General features: G+C 44.1%; 1 protein-coding gene across 1 annotated transcript in view; it reads right to left on the bottom strand.

Moving 5' to 3' along the window:
- MYO7B (myosin VIIB) overlaps positions 1-13,120 on the bottom strand; it is a 45,658-nt gene that overhangs the window by 12,050 nt on the left and 20,488 nt on the right. Inside the window, exons 21-36 of the mRNA XM_071437043.1 lie at positions 12,673-12,747; positions 11,925-12,101; positions 11,007-11,216; positions 9,923-10,090; positions 9,578-9,658; positions 8,939-9,066; positions 8,270-8,396; positions 6,787-6,906; positions 5,728-5,901; positions 5,108-5,335; positions 3,994-4,161; positions 3,290-3,407; positions 3,071-3,197; positions 2,177-2,346; positions 1,292-1,473; positions 381-508 (exon numbers count right to left, since the gene is read on the bottom strand). Of these exons, the coding sequence (XP_071293144.1) occupies positions 381-508; positions 1,292-1,473; positions 2,177-2,346; positions 3,071-3,197; positions 3,290-3,407; positions 3,994-4,161; positions 5,108-5,335; positions 5,728-5,901; positions 6,787-6,906; positions 8,270-8,396; positions 8,939-9,066; positions 9,578-9,658; positions 9,923-10,090; positions 11,007-11,216; positions 11,925-12,101; positions 12,673-12,747 (2,381 nt within the window). The remainder of the gene's footprint in view (positions 1-380; positions 509-1,291; positions 1,474-2,176; positions 2,347-3,070; positions 3,198-3,289; positions 3,408-3,993; positions 4,162-5,107; positions 5,336-5,727; positions 5,902-6,786; positions 6,907-8,269; positions 8,397-8,938; positions 9,067-9,577; positions 9,659-9,922; positions 10,091-11,006; positions 11,217-11,924; positions 12,102-12,672; positions 12,748-13,120) is intronic.

Here is a 13,120-nt window from a genome sequence, read left to right as displayed (position 1 = left end):
GGGAAATGTAGTTTCCTGTATATCCAGAAGGTAGGAGGCTTGCAAAAAACAGAGGGGTTTTTAGAAAACTAATTTTCCCCTTCCTTTCTTTTCTCTCTGAGATGCTGTATATCCTCACTAGCTGGTAAGTGCTGAAGAAAGGGTGAGAAGTAAGAATAGAGCCTGCTGGAAGAAGTTAGCCCCGTCAGTCCTCCCCTTTGCATTTCTGCAGACTTAAGATACAATAGCCATGGGCCAGAATCTCTGTATCCAAAGTCACAATTACAGGGAACAAAAAGAAGAAACATAATCAGAAGTGGGAGATGCCATTGCATAATAGGTTTAAGGATTACTGATCAACAAGACCTTTTCTAGGGCATACTCTACACAGAGAGCTTCACCTGAAGTGTTCGTAGGAGAACTCCTCCAGGGTGTAAGGCTTCACCTTGATGTCCTCTTCATCAGGTTCCTCCATGAAGGAGTTCTGTGAAGCTGTCCTCCTCTGGTCTGGAGACATCATCAGCAAACTCTGCAATAACACAGCCACACAGAGATGTCACATGGAGACAGGTCTCTGCATGCACTGTCAGGGGTTACTCAGCATATCTGTGCAGGCAGCCCTGTGTGCTGCCTGAGATCTCTGCCTCAAAAGCAGCATCTCCAGAGACTCAAGAATGACTTGGGAACAGCTGACTCAAAGAACCAATTTACACAGAGGTAACAGCAGTGGACATTGAAATGTATGTGATTATCCAAAGCACAGCACATGTTTACAATGCACCTGCTTCTCTCTAGTGTGTTTTGCCACCAGTTTTTCTGCTTTTTATCTGTTAGCACAGAGTCCAATATACTGAATCCTCATAACTCAAGACAAAATTATTAGCAGTGGTACTAATGAGAAACCTTGGCTCCCTCAAAGACTGTATTCTCTTTAAGTAACCTGATGCACTTAGAGGTTCTCTTGAGGCATTATGTGATTACCACTCAAGCCCAGAGTGAATGCAGGAAAATTCAACTGCACGCTCATACCCCTTAATTGCTACCAGTTCCAGGCACTGAAATCTCCCATGGTGATAGAGTGGTTTTTGGGGGTTTTTAAAGCCATTGCCTTTGTGCAGCTGCAGTCTTCTCCTTGGAGTCTGGGCTAGGCTTAGTTTTGTTTTGAGACAGGACAGAATTAAATGCTTTCTTTCAATGGGAGGTATAGAACTTGTCTGACTTTGGAGAGACAATTATCTTCCAGTTATAAATTCAGCCATATTAACATTTTTATCTTCCAGTCTTTTCACATGGAGTGCTTAGCTTTCCTTACCAGCACTTGACTAGAGGGTTTTGTGAGGGAAGGAATGATGTAGATGTCTTCCAAAAATACATTCCCTGTTTTGCCTGTCCTTTCATTCTGGGCACAGATCCAGCCAGAGTCTGCATCCAGCCTTTTGTCTTCGGTGAAGATTAGTAAGTCTCCCTTCTTGAAGGATAGGATGCCAGGATCATCTGGAAAACAGAATAAGGGGGTACTGTTCAGGCTTGACAGTCTGAGAAAATGTAAAGCAATGTGAAAGACAAGGAAATTGTATTTTGAAGGCCTGAAAACAGTTAGCAGTAGAAAGTGATTTGTGTAAATATGGCTAATTTTCCAGTAACACTTTCCAGTAACACCAGAGAAATCACTTCTGTTTCCTCTGACACCCTGACTTTGATCCAGTGAGGGCAATGGCAGAACTCAGTTTGATTCAGATGAATGCTGACTTTGTGTCCAGACTGGCAGCAAAGCATGGAAAGGAACTCAGTAGTTGTAAGTAGCTGAAGTTCATGTTTACATTTTAAACATGCATGTCTGTTTGAGCCACCTCTATTCCACAGGAAATTCCAGTTTACTGCTTCTGTGAAATTCTTCTGCAAAGTATTTCCAGAGAGCCCAGATCCAACTTTCTACTATAACCAAACTGAGTTCCTGGACACTATACTATCTAAATAAAATACATAAAGAAGGAGGAAGGAAAGGTTATTTGTGTGCAAGGGTACTGAATCCCATTGCCTTATGCTTGGCATTGCTGTGCTGATGCATCCCCCCAGGAGCAAAGGGACTCTTGATGAAGTTCCCCTCTCCTCTTTGAGCACCTTCAAACAAGTGCTGCAAGTGCTGTGGATTCTTTCATGATTTCTCCACACCCTGTAGAAGAGTTATGAGACTCACCCTGGGATTTTTTCTCATGCATTGCCACAGCAAATTGTGATCTTTTCTTCAGTCCTTCCAGGAACATCACCACCAGTTCAGCAATGACAACGCTGTTTACTGATGTCAGAACAAACTCCTCGGCACGAAGCGTGATGAGAGTGCAGCTCTGTCCAAATGACTTCACTGCCCTAGGTATTATTGAACAATTTGTTACCAGAGCATCTGAAAAACTTACAGACCCATCTGTAAACACAGCCAAGGCACCCACATCTCCTTGCATATAACTCCCTTACAGTGAATATTGGTAGTTCCTAATTTGCCTTCGCATGACCTGGCAAGTGTGAAGGACTGAAGTGGTTCAGCTTTGTTCTGGACTCCACCATGTTTTGTACAAAAGTGCTTCCATACAGACACAAGAACACCCTTCTTTTCAGTAACTCAACAGCTAATTAAATCTCTGGCAGTCCTCACAGGGGGCTTTTTGTGTTTGTAAGACCCTTTTCTCCAAGTAACCTGATGCAAGGATGTGTGCCATGAGCAGGCAGTAGTTAACAGCTTTTCTCAGTGATCCTCTTCTGGTGCATGACACCTGAGAAAGATGTCAACTCCCAGCATGCACAACAGATAATGGCTTAACTGTGTCACTTATTTGGGCCATTCTTGTCTCAATGCCTGCCTGTGCTTCCTTACACCTTTCTGACTGAATAGGATCACTTGACACCAGCTGGAAGGATCCAGTCTTCAGTATTTCCTTTACAGGCTGCTCAGTTTTCCCTTTCTGTTTCTTGGGCCTAGGCTAAACCACCTTTCCAGGCACAGATCAAATCACCTAAGGAGGTGGCAGAGAAGGTACACCCTTTCTGAGTATGGAAGAGATGCCATCTTCAGATCTTGTCTTTCTGGGGCACTCACCTGTTGGTGTGGATGCCAGTTATCTCTGGGAAGGTCAGCTCAAGGAGCCGCTTTTCTGACTCATCCAAGAAGCAGATGCCTTTCCAATTTATAGCAATAATGAAGTGGTTCTTAGGCAAGCTGGGTCCTGAAAAGACAGAAAAAATCCTTATCAATGCTATACAAGTCTTCTCCTATTGATCTTATATCCATCCTCTACTCCCAGGCTCCAGATATTACCTGAAAACTTAGTGACTTCAAAGAATCTGGAAAAAAGCAAAGGCCACTGAAAGCGAGCAAAATCTACAAGTTGCTCCTTCACAGTCTGAGAGGAGAGATGGTCCTGTGTGTATGGGGCCTGCAGGAAAAAAAACACACCCAAGGTTTTCTCAGTAAAATCTGGTTTGCATGATCTGCAGACAATAAAGAACAAGCCTGATCCCAGAGATCCCAACAATCCTCTGCTGTTACTAGTGTCAAGGGAACTTGGAGAAAGTAAATCAGGAATGGTCTCCAGGGACCCACATGCAGCTAACAGTGCCCACAGGCATCTGGATTCCAAATTTCCCTCAAATCCCCACCGACCTATTCAAAGTCTAATGCACCGATGCCATGGAAATAATTCAGGTAATCCATTTCCAGATCAAAAGCTAATACTTCATGCCATGCCCATCCTGACTTGGTTTTCAGATGGAAAATAGAGCCTTAAAAGCTACTCTATTCAGAGATTTAAATGTACTTTTTCATTCTTCTCCCTTGCTCTTCATATGGAAGTGTGAGCAGAAAGGCTTTCTGCTCCCCCAGACCTAATGAGCTATTTGGGATCTCCAAACTGAGCTCGTTCTCCTTCTTCCCCTGCAGACTACTAATAAATAAAAATGGTGAAAGAAGCAGAAGCTGGTGCTCAAGAGTGGGTACCCAGCAGTGCCTGACAAACCTCTTACCTTAGCATGTGCGTAGGTTACAAGGCTCACCCACTTTTCCAGGGGTTTGGACTTCAGCTGTTTTACTGGAATACAGTCATGAAGCACCTTCTGCACAAGTTCATTGTGGATGGTATCTCCAAATTGGATATAACAATATTTTGCACCTATCTCCACCAAATCTTCCTCCTGAAACAATTAATCCATTAAAAGAGGCCTAGAAGGATGTCAGAAAGGCTAGATAGCGTTTTTCAAACTTTGAACCATTTAGGAATTGGGTTTTCTCAATTTTTGTCTGGATAACTCTTAACAGTCTTCCAGCATGAGGAGGGATAAACTTCACACAATCATAACATCAGAGAGATTATTAGCAAAGATATTTTAAAGTACAACCCAATTTGGCCCTTTGGACATGCCTCCAAGCTCCCACTGATCTGGAAGTTGCACGGAAGGAGAAGGCATTAATTAAAACTGTCAGTGTGACAGCTGGCACAATCACCTGGACAGGGATTGTGCGTTAAGAAGGGAAGGGTCGTTCACATCCCTTGAGAGGAATAGTGGATTTGTCTTTACAAACAAGCTGTGGGTCTGCTGGTAGATAAAACTAGCACTGGGAGATAAAAGAAACAATGGGAAGGATTCCACTGATTGATGAATGGAAAAATATATTTGCTTTTACAAATAAACTTTAGGTTGCTGATAAATGAAATTAGACATTGAAAGATGAAAAAAACAATGGGGAAGAAAAACCCCTAAATTCCATAAGAATTAAAAATTGAAAAGGAGGGTTATACATTGGAGGGAAATCTTTGGTATCAGGCATATTGGGAAGTCTGTACCTCTCAAGTACCTCAGCCAGTGGGGAAAGAGAGAGGGAAATGTGGCTGGGAAATTAGGATAAAAAGGAGGCTGCGTCCTCCAAAAATCTGAGAGATCACAGGGGAATGCCCCATGGCCTCTCCCTTTATTAGAATAAAGTAACAGGACTCCTCTGTCTCCTTTTTGGACACAACCCTCGGGTGTTTGTGGATTAATTTTCCTAACACACTACAAACTCAGTTCATATTCCTGCTTTGTAACGTGGGAAGCACTAATCCAGTTCTGTCTCTTTAGGAGGCTGAATCAGGAGCCCCACCTTGTCACAGCGGTACTCTCCAAAGCGAACGCCCCGGATGACCTGGTGGTAGATGAGGTCGGTGCTGACGGGATCCTGGCGGGAGCTGTGCCAGGGGGTGAAGATCTCCTTGCGGAAGTAGAGGCGCCAGGGCGCGTGGCGCTCGTGGGTGCCGCGCTCCTTCACCAGCTGCTCGCACTGCGAGATGGCGTCCAGCACGTGCTCCCGGCCCCCGCCCAGCGACCACACCTGCCACACAGGGACACTGCATTTACTGCCAGCCTGCCTGAAGGACAATCCACACAAAGCTCCTGGTCTCCTGAGTGCAAGGAAAACTCCAAAAAGGTAAGCAGATGAGTATGCAAGTTGTATGGGGTAAGTGGATGTATTTTTACTGGTCAGCTATGTGGCAAAGGAAACCTTACAGGGCTGCAGCAAGAATTGCTGAGTGATGAGCCAATAGAAAGGCAGAATAGGATTATCAGGTCTTGAGATCCAGCTGGGATTCAGAGCTGATTTGGTTTCAGTGCAGGACTGGGTTGAGGGTGTTCCAGAACTCAGGAATCCTCAGTGAGGCTGGGGGGCAGCAGCAACTCCACAGAAAGAGAAGGGAGCTTTTATTCTATTTTTCTACACTTTACCTTATCAAACACAGCAATGTAGAGTGAAAACCCAAAGATATCCTTCAGTTTGATTTTATCTGCTATGAACTGACAGATCTCTTTGGCAGTGGAAGCAGAGTCTGCAGGGACAGTGATGCTTTGGCCATTCATCAAGGTGACATTAAACATAATGGGTTTCTTCTGCTTTGTTGCCTGTAATTCAGAGTTAAATGAGAGAAAAAAAATATGGACAAACCTTACTTTCTTCTGAAGAATGAAATAAGCTTTTAGATCTAAGAGCTACACACCCTGTACAACCTGATCAACAATCTTTAAGTGAATCACCAACACCCACATAGTTTCTTCAAAGCATGGTGAGTTGTAAATATAAATTACATCCCTGGAGCACACTGGACTCAAGTTTTCTCCTCCTCACAGCTCAGTAGAGCTGATAATCACATAACAGTGCCAACTGATAGACTTTTCATGCGCCACATTTGTCCTGATGACTTCTGCGAACAGCAGTACATGCATCAGTGGAGAGATGGCCTGCAGCAAGCACATTGCCCAGGAAGATGTGTGTTAAGCAAAAGGGTCCCTGAGATTTAGGGAGAAATTGAACTGAGGTCTTTATTTGAAAGGGGGTGGGGGACAGATTTTTAATTGCTAGGGTGACATTTAAATGAAGTGGAGGACAATATAGCACCATCATACTCCCTTATTCCTTTCATTTTAAAAGCATAAGCTTTGCCCAGTTCTTTCCAAAAGTGATAGTAAAAGCTTTCCTCAGGAGGTTGTTTCTGGCCTGTGGTTCCTGAGTGGATGGAGGTACTTCCCTGCAAATCATCTGCTGGTGCTTACATACTTTTCTGCATTTAGGGTAACTGAATAGCCAGAAGAGGTGTATCCAAGAACCTGCCCCAGACCAAGGTGGCTGGTCTTCAATCCCCTTGTGCAATTGATTTCCAATATTTGATTTAGGAATGCCTGCTATTACAGGTTAGTGAATGTAGTATAACTGCAAAGTAAGCAGTGTATTTAGAAAAACAGTACAAAATGTTCCAGATCAATATAATTAAGCCAAAAGGGAGTTGCTACCTGAAGTTCCAGCCAGCTGGGAGGTTCAGTCCGGGCCCCGTTGCTGTAGGTGCGTCTCAGACGCTCAGCACAGTACGGAGCGTAGCCCGTGGGCCCGTGGTGGATGAAATTCAACAGGTACTGCATTCACAGAGCAGGAGAAGGAGTTAGGAAACATTAATCCTCAGAAAACATTAAAAACCTTCTGCAGCTGATACACTAGATTAGAGTGATCCATTAGCTTTCAGTTCACCAGAAAATATTAAAGATTAGGGTTTGAATTAATGTGTTTAAAAAGGAGGCTTGAGACAGTTTTCAATCATTCTTCAGAACTTTCAGTCCAAAGGGAGAGAAGATTTGTGTCAGTCTATCCACCATGTTTAATTACATGAGTAGTGGAGACTTTGTTCTTATGGTTAGGTTAGAGCAAGAGTTAGTGTTTTCAACCCAAGAGCCTGAAGTTTTATGACATACTGTACAAATGGAAGAGCTGGGAAGAGGGCTAGTGGCAGATTAGCTCTAATGATGATTGATACTTTTAGTTCTACCAAGTTCTCTGGCAATATCAACTGAAGTCCATGATTAAGATGGGACATTTGAAGAGATGAATGGAACAACCTGACCTTTTGGATTCTGTATGGCTCTTGGATGACACGGACTTGTATTTACGTATCTGTACTTAGTGCAAGCATGCCTCATTCACCTGGTTATTTTAGTGACTAAAAATATTCCTAGAGGTAGGGTATGGTCATGTCTTTCATGAATTCTGCATGCTTCCAAGTCTTTGGATGAAGACTGGGGTCAAAATATGCCTATGGCTTGTGACTGGTTTGTTCCAAGTAGGGCCCATTTAACAGCATTTATGATTAGATTATTTGAACTGTAGTAAAGCAAGGCTGAAGTTTCATGCTCATCCATGGATCCTCTTTGCCTCTCAGATCTAGGAGAAAGCCTGATGTCAAGTTGGAGCCACAGGTTGAGTTTTTATCCTGTGGTGAAGTGGATTTATCATCCATTTAAACTTGGAAATTAATAAATAATTCAAAAGTCCAAGTATCTGTTGGACTTTTTAGGGCCTAGAAATATAGGGTAAGGACTGATAAAACTTTGGGGTGTTATTTTATACTGGCCTCCTGAATGTATTTGATCACAAGGGTTGTAACTGGAGACATCTTTTAGTTGTCTTTGGCTGGAAAGGCAGAATTGGAGAGGTTAAAATTTGCCAGATCCCTTGCAGATTATAGATCTAAAATGAGAGCTGTGATGAACCACAGAATCCAAATTGTATGATGTGTAATGAAAAAGATTAAATATGAATGCAGCAATAATTTATTTAAATTCCCGGATAAGCATATGAGATGAGAAAGCTTCTGCTGAAACCAGAGCACCAGCTGCTCTGGAAGTCAAACATTTTATGTGGCTGTCAGCATCAAAACATCAAAATACACAAGACACCAGCTGAGCTGAGGTGTGTGAGCTGCTGTAGGAAGGGTTAGCAGTGTACCTTCACAAACGTGTCTGAAGGAGGAAAGCAGCCAAGGCAAAGTGACAGAAGGATCCAGCCACGAGCATAGCTGCTCCTGTTGCTGTTTTCTGTGAGTTGTTTGCAAATCTGGCAGTAAATCTCATCTCTGTAACAAAACATGTGAGAGCAACAGATAATTCACTGTCTGAACTGTCTTTGGCTACGTTTCGACTGCAAGCTTGGCAGAATTGCAGCATGATGATGTAGATCTGAGCTAGGTTCAACCACAACAGCTAGGATAACACCTGTAATGCACCTCAGGAAATAGCTTTGCTATGGAAAAGGCTCCAGGCATGCTTAGGACCTTTTGCCATCCCTTCTGACTCAAGTGCAATTCCCATGCTGAATTAACTTCTGTGAGAAGCAGGAGGCTGTGCAGGAAAAACAACTGCTGGGTCATCCAGCTGTGAAATGGCATTGCTGTCCAAGAACCTTGATGTGTATCTTGCTCTGAGCTCTCTACAGCATGTGGGTTGTAGCTCATGGCTCTTGTCTGTCTGCTTGTAGGTGGATTTGGGGATAAGGATGGGGGACACCCTGCTTAATTTTATATCTATAAAGTCATTCTCCAGGACTGTGGAAAAAGGATGCTGGATTTCCTTGATGCAATGGGCACCTGGCCCTAGGAAGAGGGTACAAATTTCCTACCTGATGGCAGGACGCAGAATTGCATTGCCAATAATGAAGTGTACTTTTTCTAGGTTGGACATCGGTCTCTGAGAGATCGAGATGTCCTCTTGGAAAGCCTCTTCTCCACTTCGTAGCTGCTCTGTCACCTGAAAGAAACAGAGTAGAACCCCAGAGTGCTCTGGAAATCTCCCCTCTTAGCAGGCAGCTCCCCCATAAATGAGAGACATTCCTTCTCTATCTTACTGGCTAAAACTCTTCCTGCTCAGTGCAGGAGAGCCAGGCCATATTACCCCCTTCCCTCTAAAGGTAACTCATTAAATGTGCTGTTACAGCACTTTCTCTGACTAGGAGAACTTTTTTGTACTCTCCTGTACAGCCCTAAGCACATGGTTCTCAGTCTGCTCAGGCCTCTGGGCAAGCTGTTCTGTAATGCTAGCAATTCTCAGTAGTAAATTTCTCCTGGTGTTCTCTGCCAGAGAACAGACAACATGGGGATCGTGTCCAAAGAACACTGCACCAGGTATCCCACAAAGGGCTGCCCTGGCTTGGCAGGGGAACAAGTTCTCAGCTGGGAGGTTGCTCACATAACATCTATCAGAAGGTGAAGACAGGGTTTCAGGCAAGAAGAAAGGGAAGCAATTTATTTCCACCTCTTACCTTCCCTGTCAGCTTGGATGACCGTTTCAGTTTCAGGGATGAAATCCCCTTAGAAATCTTGTTATCCCTTCTGCCTTCTCTCTGCAATACACATTACCATTATAGGAAATCAGATTAATGCACAGCAAGAATGATTCATTAAAGACAGAAAGATGCTCAAGTGAAGATGTTTTTGTTTTTTCTTCTCCTGCCAGAAAGAGCTGAGTGTCCTGCCAGGACTTTTGCACTTGTGGCATTTCAAGTGCAGTAGCATGAAAGAGTTCCTTTGCTTTTCTCACTCTTGGTAAAACAGCACAGAAACCAAGGAAAGCAAATGAAAACACAGACAAAGTCTGCTTGTCTCACCATATTTGGGCTGTCATTCTTCAACTGGACCTGGTTTTTCCTGCCAAGTGTGTCATATATCTGTGTCATCACGGAGCTGCTCTTGGTGGTGGCACTCTTGGCAAACATTGCTGGCTCTGGCAGGTCCCCCATGAACCTCAGGATGATCACCCACACAGCTAGAGAAGCCTATAATAGCAAAAAGCACAGTCAGACAGTGCCAACAGGACCAATGGCTCCATGCCATTTCTGCCTGTTTAGATTAAGAGCATTTTCTTCCTTTACTCAGTCCAAATTGTTAAAATTCCCATTTCCTCTGGCTACCTACATGAAGAGTTTAGTTTCATACCAAACAACAAGACAGCAAGACACACAAAACTTTCCTGCTAAAGGAAGAGGGTACAGCTCTGGTGGAAAGGTCAGATTTCCTCTGTGATTGCTGAGCCCTCACCATTCCCTTTACTGACACCTGGAGATGTGTTGTGGCTGGAGGGAGGTGGAGAAGCCGTGGCTGAACTGCACTCTGCATTTGCTGACCTGGACAGATAAGGAGTGGAGTAGAGTCTGCCAGGACGCTCCATGCCCAGAACTAGAAAGCCAAGTAATAGCAAAGTTCTTGATGCATGGGGTCCTCCATTCTGCCAGGCTATTTAGAATTAAGGAAAACACCCTCCTCAATCCCCCTCTGGTTCAGTGGGATATTGGAGGCCTGGCCCTTCTCCTTCTGTCCTATCTCACAGACCAGCAACCCTAGCAAGAGGAGAGACATGGGTAAGCTCTCATGCTTCTTCTCTCCAGTCGATTTTTGTCCCCAAAGAGTGTCTGGAGAAGTCAAAACACACCCGAGTTCCCTCTTTGGGTAAGAACAAAGTTAACCAGAGATCCTGCATTGGGCAGGTGTTTGTGTGAAGTGTCTGCCAGCAAATTGCCCAAAAATGCTGATGGGAACTGCTGCTTTGAATACCATGGCTCAGGACTATCTCCTTGGCTCTGGAGGCTCTGGTTCCCAGGGCTGTGCCAGAGCCAGGACCCAGGGATGATGGGACCTGTGAAGCCAGGGCTGTGAAGAGGGCAGGTTCAACATGAACAACAAGGAGCAAGATACCAGGACATTGTCCTTGTCATCATGGTAGAGCAGCGGGTGCCGCAGCTGTCTCCGGATGTGAGTATGTGTGGAAGACCCCTGGAAATAAGTAGCTGCAAACTTGGGGAAGGTGTACTCTTCCAAACCATGTGCTTCCTCTTCTAGCTCCACACTCATGGGAACCATGTCCAGGTCCACTTCCTCCAGCTTGTTAGGCTTTGTTTCCAAGTCCTGTGCAGAACATGAGGAAGAAGCATATTTTCTTTTACTGAACTCTGATATGCTTATGTTTAGTTTTGCCTTTTTTCCCCTTGGCCATAGGTCTTCCAGAATTTGCCTTTCCAGCTAACCCCAAAGCCATTTACAGTTGGTGCCAACAGATCATTTGGACTCAGAGCTTGTCCTTCTGAGATGCATCCATTCCATATGGTCTTCCTGTCTTGGTCCTCAGCAAGAATATTGCTGATGGAGAATCCAGGTGTTACTGTTCACATCCAGTACTTATCCATACCACTCTATTCTGCCCACCTCTTCCTACAAAATTCTAACCTTCACAGCTATCAGGACAAGTATATCACAGATTTTGCCTTTAAGAATATGGTATAACTTGGATCATGAACTTTCAGCTTGTTTCAGGCAGAAAATCACTGAGAGCACTGTCAGCAGAGCGTAAGATTGGTGCCAAAATGCAGAGGGTGGTACTGTTGGGCTGGGCCAAAGAAACAAATGCAAAGTTTGAAGTCCATAAACTGCATGTGACCAAAAACCTTTGGGAACTCATCTCTGCAAGAGATGCTTTAGTGACTGGATGAATAATTTGGGGGATTCTTTCACTGTACAGAAGTTCACTAAACAGAACTGACCACTGATGGAATTCCAGCAATCAATGGGCTTACACAAGGGATAAACACGACCCATTACCAGTCTGCAGCTCAGTACCTCAAAGCCCAGAGGAGCCTGTCCTTCTTGGCCTCCAATCATAGAAGGTAAAAACCCAAAAATTTTGTCCACCATTTCTTGGTCGCTGATAACATCATGATTTGTTGGTTTATTGCCAAGCACGTTCCTCCCTTGTCTTGCTTCTGCCTCCCCTCTCTCCTGAGTTGTCTGGTGGTCCTTTAACAAAGAAATAGGCATGACTTGAACATGAACATCATGAATGAACATCATTCTGCTAGAGTGAAGAGGTATGAAGATGAAACACTTTTACAAAGGTATGTGACTGTGAGGTCCAGCTCTGCCAGTGCAGTGTTGAAACAGGAAGTCAAATGTGGCTTGTGTCACAAAGACCTGGCCCATGAGCAGCAGGGCCCTGCTCCTACGGCTGTCTTTATGGACTGTTGGCCTATTGATAATGATGTGCAATTATACAAGAATTTAATCAACAAGAGATAATACAGGAAAAGCACAGAACTTCTAACAGAAAACCCCACAATATTTAAAATTTTAAAATGTTTTGTGTCAGAAGACTTGTAATAGCATTGGGCATAGTTGGCTAAAATGTCACCTTATGTTGCAATCAGAAACGTGTATGTGTTTGCCCTGTTATATTTTCAAAGCATTATTACAAACAGGGTTACAACTATGTCTTATCTTTCTTTAAATATAGCAGTGCTCAGAGGTTTGAGCAAGTCCACAGGTGTGAGCTGGGTAATGCTGGCCAGTGTTCCTCCACCAGCGTACCTACCTTTCGTAATCTCATAGCTTCTTCCCTTCCTTTCAATGGTCCCAGGACTTGGATATTCCTGGCTTCCAGCTTGTTCTGTGGACAACAGGACTATTCTGTGACTGTTTGTACAACTGCTGAGCCAACTCCCTTCTGCCTTTAACAGACTGTCCACAGCGGGACTTTGTCCCAACAGAGGCTTGTGATGTCAAGATGTGACATTTTAGGGAACGGCCCGTAGGCAGAAATCTGCAAACTGGCTTAGTCCTGTTTGTACAGCATTAGTACAGAAAGGAAATCAGGGACAGGCCTCTCCAGTGCTATGGACTGCCAAGGGTAGCACCTACCAAGACATACTGCATTGGGATTCCCTTCTGAATCGTTCCCTGAGTGCCACCCTGCTGTAGAAATTGATCTCCCCTTGCAGGACTGGCTGATAACACCAATCTTATATTTTCTCCCTTCTGTC

This window comes from Agelaius tricolor, unplaced genomic scaffold (assembly GCF_023055355.1).
Source record: "Agelaius tricolor isolate 1412-34295 unplaced genomic scaffold, bAgeTri1.0.p SCAF_12, whole genome shotgun sequence".
Lineage (NCBI taxonomy): Eukaryota > Metazoa > Chordata > Aves > Passeriformes > Icteridae > Agelaius > Agelaius tricolor.
This window is presented reverse-complemented; position numbering and strand designations above follow the sequence as displayed.